The sequence below is a fragment of the Erpetoichthys calabaricus genome, chromosome 14 (genome assembly GCF_900747795.2).
Source record: "Erpetoichthys calabaricus chromosome 14, fErpCal1.3, whole genome shotgun sequence".
In the NCBI taxonomy this organism is placed as follows: Eukaryota; Metazoa; Chordata; class Cladistia; order Polypteriformes; family Polypteridae; genus Erpetoichthys; species Erpetoichthys calabaricus.
In genome coordinates this window covers 69,867,674-69,891,859 of record NC_041407.2, presented here as the reverse complement: position 1 = coordinate 69,891,859, position 24,186 = coordinate 69,867,674, and the positions used below count along the sequence as shown (strand labels likewise).

The following is a 24,186-nucleotide window of genomic DNA, read 5'->3' as shown; positions in this document are numbered from 1 at the left end:
GACGCATCCCTCAAATGATTATCTTCTACCCAGTCACACTGTGAGACCCAATTTGTCAATCTGGAGCTGTACCAGCATCAACTGGACTTCCTGAATGGCTTCTTTTGTTGAGTGAGTCTTCTTCTCTCCGCCAGACCTTTCAGATTTGCACTCTTTCCAGGCTGGAAAAGCTTGCAGAAAAATCAATAAATGGCTGGAATGCATCCAACTAACCTTTAGCTCTTGCATTTTAGAAATGCCAATGATTTCTATTTTTTTTTTTTGTTCTTTTTCATTCTGTAATATGCTGGTAAATCCAGGATGGTAGCCCGATTCTCAAGTCGTGCAAGCCATGTTTCAATATTGCGTAACTCTGAAAGGGTTTGGGTGTATTGCAAACGGATGATATGCGATCCCAAGTCACATTCTCCAGAGGTATTAAATCAAATTTTTAATACGCTCTTATTTAAATAAGTCCTGTTTTGGAGTAAGTTGCTCTAATGTTGTACCAGACAATCAATCCATCACTCTCTTGGCAGTATTTGTTGCAGCATTTAGGCTATTAAAAGGCTGTTAAAGCATAAATTTATGGGAATGTTAAAATGACATTACTAAAGTTATTGTGACTGGGATTTCAGTGCAGCACTACTGGAAATTTCCCTCTGCTGACTTCATTTTAAATATGACAAATAGTGGCACATGGGCACCGAGTAGCCGGCACTGCCATTCCAGGACACTGAATTCTTGTCACAGGCAGGGACTCTCTGTGTGGAGCGTGGACATTCCCCATTCTGTCCATGGAGATGTTTTTGCAACTTTCTGGTAACATCCCCACACTCTGAATGTTAAGTTAGTGCTTTTACTACAAACTGGCTTATTTAAAGTGTGATCATGAATGAGTGACGGTGCAATCCTGAATTGGGCAGTGTGAGCACAGATAATAGATAGAGGAGCAATTGTTGTGAGCGTGTACCATCACAAAGTGTTTAACAGAGCAAATAAGATCAAACAAGTCAGTGCAATAAAATCAACCCAACAAATCTAAATAAAAATAAAATATACCAAACAGTCACACACCAGTATGAGATTCAAAGGATATTTGGAAAAAGTCTATCGGCAAATATCAAATACAAGCTACCACAGCAGAAGAGACAGACAACAGAACATCACCGGTGTGGATGTGACCTTTCTAGTGGTGAACATTCTGTTAACCCATCAAAAAGAAATTAGTCCTGAGCAAGCACTGGGCCTGATAACAGAAGAGATATCAAGTCAGAGTAAAGAAGTGAGTAACAAGTGAGCTCAGTGGAGACAGTACTGAAATGATTGTATAGTGTGAAAGGGGGTCCGAGAATAGGTCAAATAACAGAAGTATCCATTAGTTTAGAAAAGCACACACCTGTGTAATGTGAGATCCTACAATTCAGACTGCACATCAGGATAAGAACCAAGCTGTGAGGTCCAAATGTCCCTCTGTAGACCTCTGCAATCAAATTGTGATGAGGCGTAGATAAGAGTAAGGGGATAAAAGCATTTCTGAAGCCTTGAGTGCCCCCAGGAGCACAGTGGCCTCGATAACTGTGAAACAGAACAAGTTTGAAACCACCAAAACTCCTCCTAGCGTTGCCTGTCCAGTTAAACTGAGTAAGTAGGCAAGAAGGGCCTTGGTCACCTCCAAGAACCCAATGGTCACTCTAACAGAGCTTTAGTAATCTTCTACTGAGATGGGAGAGCTTGTTGGAAGAGCGCTCATCTAAGCAGCACTCCATCAATCAGCCATTTATGGTAGAGTGGCTAGGCAGAAGCCACTGATGGGTAAAAGACATATGACAGCCCACTTGGATGGCATTTGAAGAACTCAGAGAGCGCAAGGACAAAGATTCTCTGGTCTGATGAGACAAAAATTCAACTCTTTGGATAGAACTCCAAGCACTACGTCTGGTGAAGACCAGGGGCTGCTAATCACCAGCCTAATACCACCCTTCCTTCTCAACAGCATGAGCAAGGAGACTGGTAAGAACTGAGGAAAGGATGGATGCAGCCAATTACAGAGATGTTCTTGAAGAAAACCTACCCTGACCTCAAACTAGGCAACTCTTCACTTTTCATCACAACAATGACACAAAACATAAAGCCAAGATAACACTGGAGTGGCCCTGGGACAAGTCCCTGACTGTCCTTGAGTAACCTACCCAAAGCCCAGCCTTAAACTCAACAGAATCTCTTTGGAGAGACTTGAAAATGACAGCTTACAGATATTTTCCCTCCAATCTAAGGGAGCTGGAGGGAATCTGCCAGGAAGAATGGCATAAACTGCTCAAATTCAGGTGGGCACAGCTTGTAGAGACTTAATAAATTTACAAACCTTTCTGAAAACATGTTTTCACTTTGTCATTACGGGTTACTGAGTGTAGATTAATGAAAACAAATGGCAAATGTATCCATTTTAAATTAAATCTATAAAAACATAAAATGTGCAGAAGGGGCCTAAATATTTTCTAAATCCTTTGTATACAGCAGGGAAAAAAAAGTATTGAATGCATCGTTTTTCTCAGTAAATATATATTTAAAGGGGCTACTGACATGAAATTTTCACCAGATGTCGGCAACAACCCAAGTAATCCACATATACAAAGAAATCAAAACAAATAAGTCCATAAATTAAGTTATATGTAATATAAAGTGGAATGACACAGGAAATAAGTATTGAACATGTGAAGAAAAGGAGGTGCAAAAAGGCAATTAAAGCCAAGCAACCAGCTGAAATCTGTCAGTATTTAGAAAGCAACGGTTTAATCCTAATTGATGGCCCATAAAAAGGTTTCTCATTACCAAGGTGTGACACAAGAAGCATCTCATGATGGGTAAAAGCAAAGAGCGCTCTCCTGTCCTTTGCAACCTTATTGTTGCAAAACATGCTGATGGCATTGGTGACAGACGTATTTCTAAACTTTTGAATGGTCCAGTGAGCACCGTTGTGGCCATAATCCGGAAGTGGAAAGAACATCATTTCACCATAAACCAGCCACGACCAGGTGCTCCTCACAAGATTTCTGACAGAGGAGTCAAACGAATAATCAGAAGAGTTGTCCAAGAGCCAAGGACCACCTGCAGAGAGTTTCAGAAAGACCTTGAATTTGCAGGTATGGATGTTTCTGAGAAAAAGATAACTAATGTACTCAACCTCCATGGCCTTTATGCACGCTCACCGTGCAAAACTACACTGCTGAAGAAAAAGCGTGTTGAAGCTTGGTTAAAGTTTGCTGAACAACATTTGGACAGGCCAATGAAATACTGGGAGAATATTGTCTGGTCAGATGAGACCAAAATTGAACTCTTTGGATGTCATTGCACACACCATGTTTGGAGGAGAAATGGCACTGCACATCACCCCAAAAATACCACACCAACAGTGAAGTTTGGAGGTGGGAACATCATGGTGTGGGGCTCTTTTTCTGCTTATGGTACGGGCAGACTTCATATAATTGAAGGAAGGATGAATGGAGAAATGTACCAGGACATTCTTGATAAGAATCTGCTGCTATCTACCAGGATGCTGAAGATGAAATGAAGGTGGACATTTCAGCAAGACAATAATCCAAAAACACACAGCCAAGGAAACTCTCAATTGGTTTCAGAGAAAGAAAATAAAGCTGCTAGAATGGCCCAGTCAATCACCTGACTTGAATCCAGCTGAAGATCGATGGAAAGAACTGAAGATCAGAGTTCACAGAAGAGGCCCCCAGAGCCTTCAAGATTTGAAGACAGTTTGTGTGGAAGAATGGGCCAAAATCACACCTGAGCAATGCATGCAACTAGTTTCTCCATACAGGAGGTGTCTTGAAGCTGTCATTACCAATAAAGACTTTTCTACTGAGTATTAAATACATTTCAGTAAGCGTGTTCAATACTTATTCCCTGTGTTATTCCACATTTGAATTTCCCCTTGGGATTAATAAAGTATCTATCTATCTATCATTTTTTTTACACTTAACTTAATTTATGGACTTATTTGTTTTGATTTCTTTCTGTGTGGGGATTACTTGGGTTGTTATCGGCATCTGGTGGAAAACTTTATGTCAATAGCCCCAGTCAGTCAGTCAGTCATTGTCCAACCCGCTATACTGTATCCTAACACAGGGTCACGGGGTTCTGCTGGAGCAAATCCCAGCCAACACAGGGCGCAAGACAGAAACAAACATTAGAAAATGTTTCTTCACACAGAAAACCACAGATACATGGAATACGTTACCAAGTAGTGTGGCAGACAGTAGGGCTTCAAGGACCTTCGAACCTCAACTTGATGTCATTTTGGAGGAATCAGGTGGACATTGGAGAACATGTGGAGAATTCAGGTGGATAGGACTAGTGAGGTTTATTGGCCACCTAAATTTTTCTAATGTTCATTTCATCCAACTTGCATGCCATGGGAATGTGTGCTAAAAGCTGAAATACTAGGAGGAGAGCCCACAAAAGGGAGAGGGGAACGGAATGGACAATGCAGGCAATGTAAGGGTCTGGGATTAAAACCCACTGCACTTGAGCTGTGACACAGCAGCACTAACCACTACATGTTAACTTTTAGATATTAACAGCCACCCTGCACGTAGTTTATAAATGTGCTTCTAAATAGCAAACTGCAATTCTCTGGCAAGGCAGGCGTGTACTTGTCTTTATTCTTGGGACTCATTCTCTGAATAAACAAACAGAATTAAGAGCATGTCTGTTCTTGAATTATTTATATCACCCATAGCAAAAGCAATTTTTATTCCACTGCTTTATGACACCCACTTCATTTTAGGTTATCCGGCTCCCTCGATACACCTATTGTCTAAAGCTGTTTAGTCCATTACAAAGCGCAGGTGCAGCGCAGACTCTCAGAGCCGCATTGAATACAACGCTCTCCGTCTCAGAATGCACTCATTCACACATTTAGAGTCACTAATTACATTAACACATATATCTTTGTGATGGTGAAGGAAACACTGGAGAAAATCCATGAGGAATGTTCAAACTGCACGCACGACGGCTGAGCTGAACTGAATCCAGGCTACTAGGGCTGGGAGACGGTGCTAATCAGCACCCCGCACCATACTGCATCTTTCAGAATAATAAAGAAAAGAAGAATTATGTCTTATTCCCTATCCCTAAAGAGATAAAGCTGTCCATTTGAATATATAATGAATTAATCAATGAGAGATTTAATTTATTGGTTAATCATTACCTCTTGTTAGGAGTTTTGGGTAGAGCTCAAAAGAGTCTGATTGCTGGCAGAAGTGACCAAAGTACAGTTCTCACTGTTTAAATAGCAGCCATAACTCCTCCTGATAAAGCCGGGCCTGTTCAGGGTATGCTGCCATCTATAGAGGCACAGTCGACTTGGGGAAGAACCTGAGGTAGACTTGGGGCCACAGCTGAGAGGCCTGGCCAGCATGTTAACACCTTAACTCTCAACACATAAGACAAAGAGGTTTAGAAAATGAACAGATAAGACAGAAAATGAGGATTATTCTGGGTTCAACTCACAGTACATACTGCTATTTTAGATTTATGATTGGGAGAATTACAGTCGTTAAAACAAACAAAGAATGAGCACAACACTCACAATGGACCAACATAGAATCAGAAATTAAATTTAAATGATAACTTCAGTATTTTTCAAATCAATGTCATTTCTTCACAAACATGCTACTGTATATACATTTGACACAAGAAATTTTGTTCAAAGGTGAAGTGCCTACTACAAATTAACAAAATAAGTACCCTGCTCTAGCGTTTTATATTGTATTTTCTTTGGTTACATGGAAGAAAAGCTTAAAAATGTACCAAATACATCCATTTTTCAAGCTAAGACAGTTTTAGAGTATTGATCCACGTCTTGCGATTACACACACTGCATATAAATCGTTTATACTTGTCATTTTTGAACAAAAAACACTAATATTATGAGATATCGGCTATTTCAAAAGAAGACCAGCTGTGTGCAATAGCTCAGTTCTCAGTGCAACAAATTTACACCCCTGTGCGTGGTTTCTTCTCAAAAAGACCAAATGAGTGTAAACTTTTTATTCCACGTGGTTAGTTTAGTTTAAGTTTACTTCCATATTTATGCGAGAAGTCGCACAAGCGAATAAAAAACATATCCTTACCTTGAGAAAAATAGCACCAGAAATATGTGATGAAATTGATATTTTCAGTTATGTTTTGTTGCCACAAACATGCATTTGAAACATGGAAGGTGCGGATCAATACTTGACAACTGTCTTAGCTTAAAAAATTGACATATTTGGTATGATTTGAAGCTTTTCCTCCATGCCCTATAGCCTCCATTGTAAAGCGCCAGATCAGGCAAGATATTTTTTTACATTTATAGAAAACTTTAGCGCACAGTTTCGACTGGCAAATACATATATAGCATGTTTGTGAAGAAATAATTTCGACTTGAAAAATACCAGACTTATACTCTAAATTTAAGTTCTGACTCTAAATTGACCCATTGTGGGAGACTTGCTTGTTCTTGCCTTGTACCCAATGGTGAAGGGAGAGGCTCCTCGTAATTAGATATATCAGGTTTGATAATGGCTGAATGGAATTATCTCCGGTTCCCATCAGACACTCCACAAGGAGATAACACAACTGTCCTATTTATTTCTATACTGTATATACTAGCTGTGTGTGGTCTTCGGGTCAGAAAACAACCAGAAGACTCCCTTGCAGTTTTACTATATTGGTGAACTTGTAGAGGTGTCAGCTAACTCTTAAGAATTACCAACGGCAAAGAACATGGACTCTCCTCTGCATCTGGGACAGGTCGTATCTCATCTGAGACGGACGTGTAGTCGAGTGCAGCTGTGGCACAAATTGAATGGGACAGGCTGGAACCTGTCTCAGCCAAACTTATGGTAGCTTGGTATGTGAACAGACAATGTGCACACCACAAAGCTGAGTTTGTCTGCTTGGGTTGAATGAGAAGTGAGGTGCATGCAAGCACTGAAAAAATTTAAAAGTGCATGCATGTGCCATCTCACCAAGTGCAAGTCACACTTGTATAAGCTTCTACATCTTCCAAAGAATTCATACCAGCTCCCATGGCTATGGTCAAGTGTGAGCAGAGCGGACTGCTCCATATATATATACACACACACTCACACACATCTTTCGTAGTGAAAACTGAGGTGCATACAAGTGATGAAAAAATTTAAAAGTGCATGCATGCGCCACCTAGTGGCTGTGGTTGAACATGAGCAGAGCGGACTGCTCCATACACACACCGGTCTTTTGCTTATATATGTGTAATATATATATATACAGTATATATTTTACATTCACATCGCCTACTAGATTAAAAGGTGACTTTGCAATGGCCCAGAGTGATGGTGCATGTCTGACTGGCAATGGACTGGCACATTGTCCACAATTGGTTTTTACATTCTGACTGGCACCACTGTGCTACACTTTGATTACATAGGACTAGAGAATAGAAGGGAACTAGCTTGACTTTTTTAAAGGATATTTAGAGTGTCATTTACATCACATTAAATAAGCAAGTCACATTTCATCCTCTCCATTACATGCTGAATTCCAACAACTAACTGTTGACTTTGCAGGTAGGCATCTGTCATGTAATCTGTAATTTTGCTGTTTACATAGGGTAACATGACAGCACAATGTGTTACATTGCCGCCTTACAGACTCCAAGTGTTAGGTCCAAATTCTGGCCTTGGTCACTCTCTTGTGGATTTTGCATGCCCACCCTGATGTCAATAACAATAACTTCCTCTCATATCGTTCAGACCTGCATTTTAGACTGACAGACAGCAGTAAGTGGGTCCAGTGAGGTTGCTGAATTATTCTCCATGGCTTTTGGATAGGCTGTCCTGCTTCCTGACAACTTTATTAGAATAAGCAGGTACAGAAAAGAATGAATGGACTAGTGCACCTTCCAAGACTTTAAAGAACTGCATACATTTAAAATCAATGCATGCATTATAGGGGGAATTATACAAACAGTAGGCCACCTACATGTATTGTATGGAAGATGTCTGTGTTCTTTAATTTTAAAAGAATTATAATTTAAATACTTCATGAAAACTAAAACAAGAAAGAAAATGTATGTATGGTATAACATTCAGGAGTGACTGGAGGCTTGGTTAGCTAGTTGGAGCATTTTTAAATGTTCTAGTCATTTCATCAAAGAATTTGTCATGAAAATGTTATTTCCATATTTTTTAACAGTAAGTCACACTTAAACTGTAATAAAAGAAAGGAATATAATTGCAAGTGTACATAAAATATGCTTTTAATAGTATTTCAGAATATAACGTGGCTGAAAGTTCTTTCATAAACTGTCAATACTGGTTCTAAAATGGTCCTTCACTGGGTTGTGTGGTTCCTGGTAGAACTATTGCTTGACAAATAACCACTTCATTCTGGGACGGGGGTTTTGACAATGAAATTGATTGTTTGGCCTTTAAAAAGGTTCCTAATATGTGGACAAAGCAAAAATCTTTAATGTATACTAGGCTACCTAGCAGACCAAGAAAACCCAAACTTAGGGTACAGTGTGATGTTGTGTGCAGCAAGAGCCCTTTTAAAATAATAAATACTATATTATGGTGTTTCACAAATCTATTCATAGCTGCTTATGGATCCTGTTACAGATCTAAATAAATGTAATTGCTAGGACCTTCATGTGGACGATTCTTATGGAAACCAAAATTGGTTTCTCTATAGCACTGCTCTGACGAGCCATGTCGGCAGTTTTATTTTAAAGAGTGTAGATGGCAGATTCCAACTAAAGTGATAAAAAGAATTATTTGCTTATGTTAGTTGTTGGATGTGGAGATGTCTGTGGCTAACTGCAGCTTAAATTTCTGAAACATAAAGATTTTTGAAGACATATCTGGTGGAGATTTATCTCAAGTTTAAATTGCTGACTGTAACCAAAAGTGATTGTGGCATTTTGCAAATAAATTATAGTGTCAGAGAAATGTTGAATCATTATAATCTTTAGATAATGCAGCAGGTGGGAGGTTGATTTTAATGTAGCAGAAATACCGAGTACACTTTTAGTCAGTGGCGTATAAAGTGTCACTGAGCCATCTTTCATACATTTCCACATAAGTTTAATTGCCTTTATTGTTTTACTTTTACAGAAGTGAGCGTCATGTCACTTACTGTCTTTGATTGCAAGGAGTAGGAGAAGTGAGCTGCTGTGACTGAGGTTTGCACCACATGCTGTGCAGCCACATAGGACCGACTGTTATTGTATAATGAGACCCACCCCTGCATTCTGACACAGTAGGAGAAGGTGCTCACCTTGTACAGTGAGAAATAAATAAAGAGCATCATTACTTCCGTATCGATCAAATAGAGAATATAATGATTAGTCAGCCGAATAAACAAATACACATGAAATGTTCTGCCTTTCTTATATGATAATCCTCGGGCATTTAACCCCGCCTACAATCCGACCCCACCCCCATCCCATGTCCTGCAGTGAGGTTTCCTTGCTGCAGTGCTCACGACTGCAGGTGCTTCACTGATTTGCCAACAGTAGCAACTGTCGAACAAGTGAAAGAAAGAATTATAAAAAAGATACAAATTAAAGCAACCGTTCTCAAGGTAAAATTGAAAGAGAAAACCAATTTGTAATTGAAGTCACCAGAGCGTTTTTCCAGTTTGGGGGCATGCACTAATAGCACACTGCCGCACCCACCATGCAACATTATTCTAGTTTTAGGATATTTCTTTTGTAGTTTTAATTTACCTTTTCATTCTGTTTTATGGTTTTCATTTAGTTTTAGATTTCAGCAATTAACTTTTACATTATCTCACATTTTATTAGTTTAGTTTTACTCGGCAAAAATGTCCATACAGACAACTGAAAAATCACAGTTCTCTTTGTAGTAGAAAACTGTATATAACTCATCTTGCATACCATCTGATTATGATAAAGTTCAGTTGTCTCAGGACGTAACAGTTCAAGGCTTTCAGTTTAATCAAAGAAGGCCGGAATCAAATAACTTGTGTGCGCTGATGTTGCTTGTTATTTTAACCTACAATGAGTTTAAACAAATGGCTACTCAGCTTCAGAAACACTTTCATTTTTATTTGTGCGATTCCCCTTGCAAGCTGTAGGATCGTTCCACACATAAACTCCTTTATGTTACATTTATTTTTCATATTTATGACTATACCAGCTACTTCCTGCCCTGTAAAAGATACACACACTAAAAATGGAAACATGGGATAAAAGAATTATTGTTGACCAGTAACGGCGCACTGCATGATAACGTGCAGTGAATACGCTTCACTTGAGCATTCCTAGTTTTCATCCTCTTTCTCTGTACGTTTAGCATTTGTTTGCTCAGAGGTTGATGTGCTTGCTGCTTCCTGAGCAGCTCTTCTTTTCTCTACCCTAGTGCCCGGCTACTTCTCTTCTTTCGTCAGCATCTTTTCATGTTAAAACTGATTAAGTCAGTGTTTGTGTTGCAATTACTTAGTACGTTTTCCTTAATTTTTCACTTAAGCTGGCACTTAAGTCTTCAATCTGCCTCAACAATGATTTAGATATGAAGAGGTAGGTGAAGTGACGGCGGAGGTGGTAGGGATGAGAATGGCGCCCATACGCATGCGCAACATGGCTGCCCTGCTGCCGAGAGTTGATTCTACAATACAATAAAATAAAAATAAAAAGATGAATAACCTTGGAGGTCAATCATCACCCCAAAAGCGGATAGTAGACGTCATGTAGTATATGTGTACCAAATTTCAGGTCAATAGGTCAAATGGTTTGCAAGCTTCAGGTGATTAAAAAATCATGGACAGACAAACAGACAGCCACGGTAGCATATTATATAAGAAGATATTTCCAAACTTTGAAAGTGTGTTTTTTCCAGGGAATTTTGACTTTGGTTATTTTTTTTTTAATTCTGCTTAAATTGCTACTTGAACTGTGTTAATAATAGTTATAATACAATTATGAATGTTGATGAAAGTTTTTCCATACACATGCTGCATTTTTCTTTTTGTTGCATTGTTTTCTTTGATATGTTTTAAAGCACGTTGAGCTTCATGTCTTGTATGAAAATGTGCTTTACAAATAAATGTTGTTGTTATTCTGCAAGCATATTAACATTAAATACTGAAACTCTGTTACAGCAACATCTCAAATCATTCACTCCATAAGCAACATGTGAAACTTGGGTAGCTCCCACTGAGCCTAAACATGGCGGATGTAATTTAACAACAACAACATGCGCAGGAATAAACATATTTTGGCAATCGAGAGTTCTTAACAGCACAATTCTAAGATCCAGCTGTAAAATGAGTAATCTTCTGTAGCTATGCACACTCAGTCTGTGTACACGTGGTGAGAACATGCAAACTCCATACTGACCCTGGCCAGGCTAGCAATCAAACCTGAGCTGATGGTGGTGTGTGACGAGAACACTGGGCTGTGTGCCACTGCTCTGCCCTCCTTAAAACATTAGGACTAAGTAACCTGATGAAACCAAACGTGGTCAATGATGCCGCTAGCAAAGTGCCAAAAAAACGTAAATCATTTTTTTTCTGAGTAACTTAATAATCAGCCATAGTTTGCTATTGCACTCTGATCCACACACTAAGAAATTTGGGGATTTTTATTACTCTGATTTGTTAGCTAGATATTACTATCTAATATAGTCATCATCATCAATTTAGGACATCAAAATGAATCTTCAAAACTTTACTATTTATTTATTTATTTGCAAATAGTAAAGCTAGTGACCAAATACAGCCACATGCTTTTATAACGTGGAAGTGCAGATCATTGATATTGGTCACTGAATTTCCTACCTCCTTTGGCGTACAAAGATAACAGCACTGTTTTGTTTTGTTTTTTGTTTTATTTTGTTTTTTTGATTTTTTCCAATCTAAATACTGACTGAATTTGAAGCCATGGTTAGCCACACAAGCTTGACAAATCCGCCAAAGCAACAGGTCGCATGTTTTTAGCACCTTCTGCTTGAAGTTGCCACTCGCTCACATCTAGCAGAACATCAGTGACTGGCAGTTAGTTACGGCTGGTGAATCCCACAGAATAAGACACTGGAAAGTGGTGAGGCTTCAGTGTTCAGAGGGGGAAAATAAATCCAATAATATTGAGATTCTGACAGCTGCAGCAAGAGATACAGTGTTCTTTTCTAGGCTAAAATTACGCCTACACGTTTTTAATTAATGTACCTGTGGTAGTAACAGGTTACGAGAATCAAAATTACAAAATGTTCACTTGCGTTTTGTACTTGATTGTAGTTTTCAGGCTTTTTTTAGGTATTAGTAAATGGAAGTATTATTTTTTTACTTTATTTATTTATTTATTTTTTGTTTTACATTATTTTATTTAGTTTTTGTTAACGAGAAAAACACTGGGTCACACAGAATGTTTCTCTGCTTAGACGACTTTCCAAATTCCCCAAGGCTTTTCTAAGGAAGATTTTCAACATGTTTCAAATTTGTATAGTGTGCGGCATTTGAGATGCTGGGCTGTCCAGACAAATTTCCATGAAGAATAAGCGTGCCAAATTTCCACATCATCCACTAGGAGCCGGGCTATCTCATAAAGACAGACAGACAGACAGACAGACAGACTTGGTATCTCAGTAGGTGCTCTGTATTACATGTGAACACATCTAAAAAAGCACAAAAACAGCCAAGAGATTCCAGCCCCTAAGTTACATTATGTGACTCCATAAATAAAATAATCTCTCAAGACTGCTTAATCCAGTTTAGAGTCAGCAGGGCCTGAGCTTAGCAACATTACGAACAAACAACCCTGGATGGGATGCCATTCCGTTGCACACAATCACATCAAGATATTCTTAAATAAAATAATGAAATAGTATTTTGTATTCATTTTAGTAAAGACTATTAAATCCTTTCCCATATCCAGTGCACATCAGAATATAAGATTTAGTTTATAATTCTGACAAATGCTAATTTTGAAAATATTTCACAGCTAAATCCCCTTTGATCTTATAATAACTGACAATCATTAAATAGAGAGACCCTGCTTAATAACACAGCAAATAACGCAAGGATATCTTTCCCAGAGACGATTTTATTTATGCATTATGTGTGTGTTTAAAGTTAAGTTGAATGCCTGTCATTCTTGTCCTATGAAGAGAAGCAGATTGATGCTGGGGGTCAGTTGTGCGCCCAGCATGTGAACTGTTAATGGTCCTACATATTTGAGTGGACGCTGTTAGGAGCCACCAGCTCACAAAACGCTGATCACTGCATGCATATGATGTACTGCTGAGTGTTCCCAATAAATAAGGCAGAAAAACTCATTTCAGTGCTGAAGCTGAAGCTCCGTCCCTATGGAAAAGCTTGCAAGAGCTTGCTTAGCTCAACTGACAGTAGGGAAGCCAGACAAGAGTCACTGCCTCAATCAGACGAGCATCACAGAGCTCGACAAGTGTCACACCGTTCACATTCATGGCCAATAAAGCTTTTATGTTACCTGCCAACAGTCATGGTTGTAGCAAAAGTTGGCACTCGTTCATTGACCATTTTACAGGTTTTCTGATGTTTGTGCATACTTGTTTAAAACATGTGGTCAAAGGTACACACATCGTACAAGTCTTGGTTTATTATTTCAGGTCTAGAGATTTGTCAGTTGTGGGCCAGTCACCATGCCACGTAAGGCCAGGACACCACAAAACCAGCATCAGAATGGCCCCCTACAGTAAACAGTAACTCTTTATGATTCTTGGGGTCATCATGAATAACAACATATAAGGGCAACTGTAGGTTTTCCAGAAAGTATCACACCAAGCATTAAATATATATAATGCACGGCTGTTAAACGGATCCTCTCTCACAACACAAAATGTTCTCACATAAATGTGCACCTTCTGCCTTGTGGCAGGACAAAGCAGGTCTGGCCATACCAATATAAAGCACAAATCTCCATAACATGCATCAGGCAGCCATGACTCACTGACCACAATGGCATCACGCGGTGATTGATGAAGGCTCGGTGTTTCACAGACTACCATGCTTTTAACTATTTAAAAGATCTGAAGTGACACAGATTAAAGAACGTTTTGAAGGCCTGGGTGTATTCACTAATTAAACTAGAGCGGTTGTAATAGGAAAAGAAAAACTACAAGTTATAAAAACAGAAAGATTCCACGTTGCATGACTGTCACCCTATTTAACACGACAGCAATATGATGACCTGGCGTCCAGTCTTGGTTTCATGTACCAGAGCTCCAAACTTTAAACACTTGCTTTACTTATTTGAATTGTAACATGATGTGTTTAATAAATAGAAAGCATTTGTCTTTTTTACATAGACGGCTTGTTGCCATTCAGATTTTTTGTTGGCTTTACGTTGACTCCAGATTTAAAAGACTTGGATGGCTTTAGGGCCCTGAAAGACAAGCTGATACTATTTGGGTTTTTTTTACATTTTTTATTGTTTGTTTATTCCTCAGAATCTTTACTGCAGCAAATGTCCTCACAGATGAGCTCTGCTGCGACTCCGCCAATGTCATTCCTCGTGACCGGCCTTTGGAGAAGCCACTGAAATCACGCTCCTTGAGGAGATTTGTCAGATATATTGAAATTAGTCGTGCTGCTTTTGAAAAAAAAAAATAAAGATGTTTGGGATTTAAGATGCTATGACTTGTATGTAATTACATCAGTCATTTTCCACAGTTATAACATAAGTCACTATATCCTCATTCATTATTACAGATAATCTGTAAAGCATATTTTAGGCAGCTTTTTTAATTAGCAAGCTGTTGAGCATTTTAGCTTACATGAGTAAGCAAAATCTATAGTGTGTATTGACGAAGAACTGGAAAAGACCACTGCAAAAAATGAAATTGAAAGCAGAATGACTAAGAACACGTGAACCTGGTGAGGTGTGTCATATCTTCCATTCACTTCTATATACCTGCTTCACAATGGTTTGAGATTTTCTGCCATTCATTTATTTATTTATTTAATTCATTTATAAAGCACTTTATAGTGCACAAAGAAAAACAACACATAAGAACTGAAGAGATTCTTAATAGAAAGTATACAAAGTATACAAATAGCCAACATATTATACAGGGTTAAAAGCCAGAGAGTAAAAATGTGTTTTTAAAAAGGATTTAAAAGCAGCTAGTGAAGGAGCCGGCCTAACGTGCAACGGCAAATCGTTCCAGAGTTTTGGGGCTACAACTGAAAAAGCTCGATTACCTCGGAGTTTGCATCGTGCCTTGGGAACGCGTAAAAGCATCTGGACTGCTGACCTGAGAGAGCGAGACGGTACGTAAGGGTGCAGCAGTTCCAACAAATAAAGAGGGGCACAACCATTAAATGATTTAAAAACAAATACAAGGATCTTAAAATGGATTCGAAAACGAATTGGAAGCCAGTGGAGGGAAGCCAAAATGGGGTAACATGCTCATGCTTTCTTGTGCCAGTTAAAAATCGAGCAGCAACGTTTTGCACCAACTGTAGGCGAGCCATGGAGGCCTGGCTAATTCCAAAAAGAAGCGCATTGCAGTAATCTAGACGAGATGTTATAAAAGCATTTTATCACTGTTTCAAGGTTGCACTTAGACAACACAGGCCTGATTTTTGACAGCCGCCTCTACTGGAAAAAGCAAGATTTTACCACTGCGTTCACATGGCTATCAAGTTTTAAAGTGGAATCCATTTTTACACCTAAATTTGTGATCATGGATTTCTCAAATTGAGCGACAGTGGAAAGGTCGATGCAGGGGGTCCCACTGGTGCTATTGGGCCTAAATAGCATGACTTCTGTTTTGTTCTCATTAAAATTTAGAAAATTTAATGCCATCCAACTCCTTATGTCAATAAGGCAAATTTCGAGATGATTAACCTGGAAGCAGCACACCATTTGACTTCATGCCTTTGGCTGGTGGGACAATGGTATAGCATATGTGAATCCCCTCAGATTTGTACACAATGTGGTCCTATCCCTCACCATGATCACCTTCACTTGAGTTTAAAAATGAGCTCTAAGGAATACCCTTTGTGACACTGTTATTTTTGAAAGATGCCAATTGACTCTGTCCATTGTAGCACAAAATGGGAATTGTCCATTTGTGGCACACCAGGCCTGTTAAGAAAGCAGATTTGACAGAGATGCAGCCATCCAGCTGCACCAAACCCCCACTTGCATTCCAACATAAATTACTTTTCTCTATCCTGTGCCAGGATCTGCCTGGACGTCATCTGATAATAAAGGTGCAAATCAGAGGTGACCTGACATCTCTACAGAGGCCCCTCTTCAGACCTCTTGAGCCAGAAATGGACTCAAGCAAGCACAAAGGATTCAAGGAATAACAACTAAGATGGACAGATTAACCCACCTATTAAAAGATACTGATTTTGTAGCTGGAAGTGACTTTGTAATCGTCCGGACTGGCAACTACACTGCCAAGACCTGTGGCCTGGCAATCTGAGGGGTGTTAGACTTAGACAAACCATACTTCCTCCAATTACTTCCCCAATTGGCGATCAAATATGCAAAAAGTACGCTAATAAAGTGAATATATATATTAATGAAAAAAAGTGAAACAAAATGCCAAACAGTATAAATATCTCACCTCTCTCCTCCCCTAACACCCACAACCCCACAAGTGAAGTCGAAATATTATAATAAACGGTGCAGCATTACAAATACAATGCAAACCCTCCCTTGACCCTACACTGAACATTAAACAGATATGATACACAAGAAACACATATCACATGCAAAGTCCAGGAAATTGTCCAGAGAATGATTAATGGAAATGACCTTGAACTGGTTACAAACTCTCCAGCGGTAACTGCAATATGGAAGCACTTGATTGTTTGCTCTTTTTCCAAAATAAAAAAGAAACGGTCTCACCATATGGTCCTTGGCGTGTCCTGATACTACTGAACCCTGGGGTTTTGTGAGAATGGCGAGATCATTACAGGTCTGGCACTGCGAGAAGCAAGCTTTGGAAAGGTATGTGACGACCCTGATCTGTGTTTCTCTTTCTCTTGTGATGCATTTTGGGGTTATGTTCTGGTTTGTCTCCTCCTCCTTCTCTGCTCTTTCCTTCCCTATTGCCCTCCTCTCGTTTAAATAGGAAATAACCCGGATGGATTTGATAGGTGGACAGGAAAAGTACCTTGAGGGGTCATGGTCCTGCAGCATTCTCATTTCCCCTTTGTTTCCAGGGGACGACATTTACACAGATGCGCCATAGACTACATAAATGGGACAACGCTACGAAAGACGAGACTCAGCACAAAACACATTAAGACATCTCCATTCATGTAGCACCACTACTACTTTAATCCAATCATGAAAAGGTTCAACCTTCTTTTAAAACCACATGTGCCATATCTCTCAAAGTAAGTGGAAGAAGCAAAAAGGAGAAAATGGAAACTCACTGAGTTCTCTCAGGACACAGCCGCTTTTGCTTGGAGCAATTTGACAAACTCTCATCTTTGTGGACCAGACGCTAAGACCCAGTCTGTCAAGCCAAAGATGTGTGCCAGTAGTCTGACGAGGCTGAGAAGCAGCCATCACTTCAAGAAGGGAACTTCAGCATCTCAACACTTAGGCCAGAATGAGTAATGACTTTTCTCTACGGAGTGGCAAAAGACAACAGAAGGCAAGCTGAAGAAGCAGCAGCACCGCACTGACAAGGATCACGCAACAAAGGGAAAGAGTGCACCCGGAACCCAGAGCAACAATAAAACAACAACTTCACATAACATCGGGCATCATCCATAAAGACGTGGTATCGTAAAACTATTTATCTGTCCCAAGATAAAGTAGAACTCTAAATACTAGTAAACAGCCAGCCTGTAAGTTATATGTGTGTCTGTCTAGTCTGTCTGTGTGAATATATACAGTATGTGCAGTTATCATACTTCTATAATCCTTGTGTTTATCAATAAATTGTGTTATTCTGTTTCTTAAAATGAGTGCGTCTCAGCTACCTTGATATAAGTGTAAAGGATGGAGGCCTGCCTCCTACAACAGAGAAAGGTAAGGTAAATGAAGTAGGAGCCTTACCGAATTATTGGATTAATTACCGGTATTGCCAACGGCACAACTGATAATTAACCAAAGTTAAAAAAATTTTTCAAATACCCCACTATTATATGGGTGGCCATCTTATTGATTATTAATCAATCAGAAACTCCTACATCAACGCATCACATTGTACAAAGTAAGAAAAAAAATAAAATGTATATATTTCCACTGCATAGTACAATACACTTAATATTAAGATAAAAGCATCAAATACTCTAGAGAGTTCTTTTAATAGCATTTAAGTGTAGGCAGCAAAACAGTCTCTAAAACAATTAAGATACACAATTCAAATATGTGATTATTTTTCAGGTAAAAGAAGATAAATATCAAATATTAAGACATATAAATCTAAACAGATATCTATACACTCTACTGAATAGACCTTTTCATTTACCTTGATGTTGCGGCGGTTAGCAGAATCCAGTATGGCCGGAACCAAGTCCTCCGTTGGCTCTCCATTGTCATCTGCCACACCTGGGGGATACCAGGATAAAACCAACACACCTGAGGAGAGGATAAGGACACAATCAGCAGTGTGGTGGAAGGGCATTTGTGGGCAAGTGAATGACTCCAGGGATGAACTGCACTTCCACCCATTGTTTGATTCCGACTGCCTAGAGGGCATTTAACAACCCACAAGCTTCTAATCAAGTATGTTACAAAATAGATGAGTGATCTATTACAAAAGATCAACATATGTGCCTTGTTTAATGCAGTTGACATTGTGTATATTAATGTGATATCAAAAATATAAATCTTGTCAATGTGAAATATAAACATTTTTGTAAAGCATAAAGGCATAGATGACTTTGAAGTGCACATGTTACTTTATCTGCTGCTGTCTTTACTGGCTTGACTCACCACTGTTCATATAAATGATACGAGTTTCCTCTTCAACACACATCTTGTATATTAGTAGAAATAAGGCACTAAATTAAAATGTATATCATCTTTAAGTTATAGTTAGAAGATTAGACTGTCCACGTGCGTACTCTTTTATTTTTCGACACTGATACGATCTCTTTTATTTGGATTGAGGCACTTTCACTTCGTAACAGTTCAGCTCTATACTACTCCACTTGCAGAGCGCACATCCTAATCAGCTTTGCTTCAGAAGATGTGAGACTTTGGGTTGCAGAATAAAAAACATTCTGATTTAATACAAACTACTCAATCCTTCATATACACCCTGCAGTCACATGGCAAATGTATTCACATATGTTGCAACGTTTCAATGCTCTACGCCTCAGTCCATCTGGTGATGTTATTCTTCAGTTGGAGTGTAAAATGTGTGACAATCAAAACGATGAATATTAATTTACAACATGTATTCATCTTTACCTTGTTTTCACAATAACAGAGGATGCCAAGATATAACATTGAAGAAATGCATACATTCTGTATTTCAAATTTCTATGTTGGACTTAATATTCTCAAAATTTTATCAAAACAACAGAAAAACTGCACCGTGAAATGCCAAACCATACTGAGACATCCTTTTGATGCTTTAACACTGATTCTTCATCATCTCGTACCTCCATATTCCCCAATGACTATCTCTCCTAATTGCATGCATAACTGAACTTTGTGTGTTACAAGAACTCCCAAAATCTCAACCATCTTTATCTACTGCCCATTTTGATTTCATCACTCTGCATTCCCAGCTTTAACCTGCTGGTTCAACTGAGGTAAAAGCACAGACCAGCTTTCTGAATGTGTCCACTTCATTACAAAGTGGTGGAGTTGCAGCCTTGTCCAGTTGTAGGCATATCATGATGCCAGGATTTTTATATTCAGTACCATACCCAGTGAACTTGTACAATACTTGATAATCTATTCAACACCACATCAAAAAGCAAAATCCCATTCAGTAACCTTTTATTAAAGGTACCTCCATTATTCAGGGGAACAATATTGGGCCTTTTACAGAATATAAAATATACTCTATAAATACTAACAGTAACAGCAGCTTTAAAATACTGGTATATCCATCAAATAGTTACCCAATTATTGTTTAGGTCAACTAATACTGGCATTCTGCAAAACGTCATAATGTCTGTCTGCATAATGCCTCACTGCGACTATGACAGCCAAGTCAGAACTTTTTCTTTCTTTTGAATTTTTCTTGCTTTATAGAGAAAAGCCAAGCAAAATGACACTTTTTATTGGCTAAGTAAAAAGATTACAATATGCCATCTTTCAAGGCAACTCAGGCCCCTTCAAGAGGCCTGAATTGCCTTGAAAGCTTGCATATTGTAAGAAGGAGCCTGAGTTGCCTTGAAAGCTTGCATATTGTAATCTTTTTAGTTAGCCAATAAAAGGTGTCATTTTGCTTGGCTTTTCTCTACATTCATAATGGCTAACACGGTACAACACCCTCTTGCTTTATAGAAATTACAGTGCATGTTCAGACAAAAATGTGTCTTTGTATTTATTTATCTACCTATTTAAGTATTTACTTATTGAAACAGCTTCTGTAAAAAGCCAAATTTCCCCTTAAGTACAAAAAAAGTTCTATCTATCTATCTATCTATCTATCTATCTATCTATCTATCTATCTATCTATCTATCTATCTATCTATCTATCTATCTATCTATCTATCTATCTATCTATCTATCTATCTATCTATCTATCATAATTAATAATTCTTTATATTTATATAGCACTTTTCTCACTACTCGGAGCACTCTCCATGGAGGGAGGACCTGGGAAGCAAACCCACAATCTCCTTACTGCAAAGCAGCAGCACTACCACTGCACCCATTGCTATCTATCTATCTATCTATCTATCTATCTATCTATCTATCTATCTATCTATCTATCTATCTATCTATCTATCTATCTATCTATCTATCTATCTATCTATCTATCTATCTATCTATCTATTCACAGGGGCTGAATTTTAATATGTATTAAACTGCACAAACCAGCCATTTCTATATGTAGTTATTACTCACATTTTTCTCACAGGGTATTGTGTCATTTATTTGTGCACTTTAGTGTACTTTAGTGTACTTTAGTGTAATATCGACTTTCACTCTGTGCTACTGAACCTGTAAAAAAAAAGCTACTGCCTTTACATTTTTGGAATGTTAGTATCAACTTGGCACCAAAATATTAGTTTTTGTCACATTCTTATACTCTTAAAAATAAAGCTGCTGTAAGTAGTTCTTCAGAGTGATGCTATTGGGAACTCTTTTTAGTTCCCAAAAGAACCATCCAAAAGAAAGTTCCAGAAAGAGCTTTTATTTATTTAGGTTCACAACAGGCTCCATAAATAGTCATGAATGGATTATAAGAAATTTATGAAATACCACTGGGGTTCCTGATATTAAAAGGATTCTCACTGCACAGGTAAAGTTTGAGTTTTCTTGATATGTACATGTCCCGCTAGGTATCTTACTATACATTAAAAATTTCATATGCAACAAACCCTTCCTAGCATGAAATGGTTCCTTGTCAAGCAATGTTTTTTACAAGGAACCACACAACCTCCATAAAATGCCAATAAAGAACCATTATTTTAACAGTCCTGCCAGCAGCATTGGGCACAAGGTGGGAACCAATCCTGGACAGGATGCCAGTCTACCTATGTGCCCACATTAACTCATACTGAGCCCATTGACAATTACCAATTAACACAACCTGTGAAGGTATTGGATATAAGAGGAAACCTGAGCTGACAGAAACAACTCACACAGACATGAGTGGAAGGTGCATATTCCAAAAAGCCATCGACTAGGCCAGAATTAAAACAAGGAGCCCATGACTTGTGAGGCTTAGTGTGCTGTTCTCTGCAGAGCTGGAAAAAAGCGAATCTCCTAATTTGATAAAAGTGTGTATTTACTAAAGGAGGTGGGTTAACATTTGCATTCATTTGCTTAGCAGACTCTTGTAGAAAAGAGGTCAACATAATCGAGTAAACACCAGTCTGGGAGACTGTTTGGGAAACAAGTGTTTTAGAACAAGGTTACTGAAGAAAGTTAAGAAATAAAACTTTTTCCAGCCAATGAGGTTCAGCGCATAATGGTATTAAAAGTGTCATTTTCTATGATATCTTCTGAAGTAATACGATTAATATTCGATAATAGCGCCATTTCCTTGTCATTTATGCTGCACTTTGCAATCTTTGAGATGGAGTTAGGATTACTAGGAACTCAGTGTTACGGTTTGTCATCTCGCTCGCTCTTCGCCCAGACCTCTGCTGTTTCACCTCCTTTGAGATTCTGTACTGGTGCTGAACTTCGCGTGGAACTATCCAGGACATAAAGTGCTGAAAGGCATGATGGCCGCGGACCTGCACGACACGGCATCGGGCTGACCTCCCACTGCACCGCACCAGCACGGGAGCGGCTTGGCTCTTGGGTTCAACTTAAAAGGGCGTTCACAGTACACTTCGGCTGACTGGAGATGTGGGCATTAGTGGAATGGTTTGGGCCAAAAACGTTTAAAAACATGCCTCGCGTATTGTTAATTCTTCAAAGTATCTCTTATTTTTGACCTAGTGTTTCTTTGGTTTACTTAGAAAACGGTTCATTTACTCAAGCGGCTATTATGATTATTATTCTTAATAGTGTTAACATTTTTGTGTTATTCGACTAACGTTCATTCTGGAAGCACTGCATCCTTTTTAACAGCTGGTGTACTTTTCTATCTCAGCTTTGCGTTTCCCTTTCATAAATCTTCAAACTGCTACAATAATATCCCGGTTCAGCACGCCCAGTAGTTTTAGTGGTCTCGTAATATCCACAGGTCATGGTGCTCTGTAATACCAACTGATCATCAACACACAGATTGTCGGGACTTCATACTGTACCTGCAGCCGCCGCTCGAAGTTGCTCCATGTGAGATTCCAAGACGGCTGGATCCCTCGAGCTGTAGGGCCCCAGTTCGGGATAAAAACTGGAACCGATGTCCTCCGGTGGGATGTGTCTGCCTTTAGGGTAACTCGCGGCAATTTTGGGGTCCCAGTGCGGCACGAGCACGTGGTCCCAGTGTACATATTTCCCGTCCACTTTGGGATTCCCGTACCAGACATAGTAAAAAATGTGGATATCGTAGTAAATGCTGCCATCCGAATCGGAGTTGGCGTAGACGATTTTGGTGTTAGCGACGGCGTTACCGTGGGCAGGGGAGGCGAACACGTCGCTGGACACCGAGCGCCGGTCCATCCGGTCGGCTGCTAGGGGCATCAGCTCCAGTCCCGGAGCTAAATCCGAAAATCCGTCGCTCGGTTTCAGTGTCCTCAAACCCATCATCGTCCCGAAAATGAACAGCGTGAAGAGACAGAGAGCCACGCACGCTTTCTTGCGCAGCCTAGCCATGATCCGACGGTGCTTCAATTGGAAAGAGCCCACCTCCTCAAACAACTTCTACCGCCGACGCCGCGTTGCTGCTGTTGCTTGTGGAGGAGGAGGAGGAGAAGAAGAAGGAGGAGGTGAAGCGAAGCGATCTGCGTGTAATAACCTTTTACCACAGGCTCTAACCCGCAAAACCTGCGGTCCCATGCAGCGGCTCACCGCCTGACCATTTCGAGCACTTAAATGGCAGCCCCACCAGGCCAAGGATATGAATCATCTATAATTAATTAAGGACAGGTTGAATAACGAATTGACAAAAAGAATCTGCATAGGAAAATGCCATCTGGAAGGGAAAACAAAAGAAAAACAATAGCCATTATCATGCAGGCGACTCGGCGCTACTTACAGTAAAGTTGGATGCTGTGCACGCAATGATCATTAAAACATCTGTAGCTGCCGGATTGTAACTTACGCGGCATTGTGGCAATCGACTCGAGTTATCGACCTTTCTATTTAAGTGGCTGAACGGGTAATTCATTTATGGAATGTTTTGTGTCACTTCAGCAGGCGGACATCATGCACATCGCGATTTGTCTTTTTCTTCTTGCATCCTCCGTTCGGCTCCGTGCACTGTGTACAAGCGCAGATAACATTGCGCAGCACTGAGCTCTGCTTGTGCCGAACTTGCTTTACATTTGAAGACGAGACTCTTTCCCCAACACCATAAAACGCTATCTTATTTGCCATAAACCGCCCCTCCTCCCCGCCGCTTTTAACCCAGCTCGTCCGCAGATATGTTTATCAGCAGCTACATTTAC

The 24,186-nt window shown here is 39.4% G+C and overlaps 1 protein-coding gene across 1 annotated transcript in view; it reads right to left on the bottom strand.

The window, feature by feature from the left end:
* maneal (mannosidase endo-alpha like) overlaps positions 1–23,914 on the bottom strand; it is a 52,028-nt gene extending 28,114 nt beyond the window's left edge. The window contains exons 1-2 of the mRNA XM_028819520.2: positions 22,885–23,914; positions 18,462–18,571 (exon numbers count right to left, since the gene is read on the bottom strand). Of these exons, the coding sequence (XP_028675353.2) occupies positions 18,462–18,571; positions 22,885–23,392 (618 nt within the window). The 5' untranslated portion in view covers positions 23,393–23,914. The remainder of the gene's footprint in view (positions 1–18,461; positions 18,572–22,884) is intronic.
* Between the last annotated feature and the right edge of the window lie 272 nt (positions 23,915–24,186).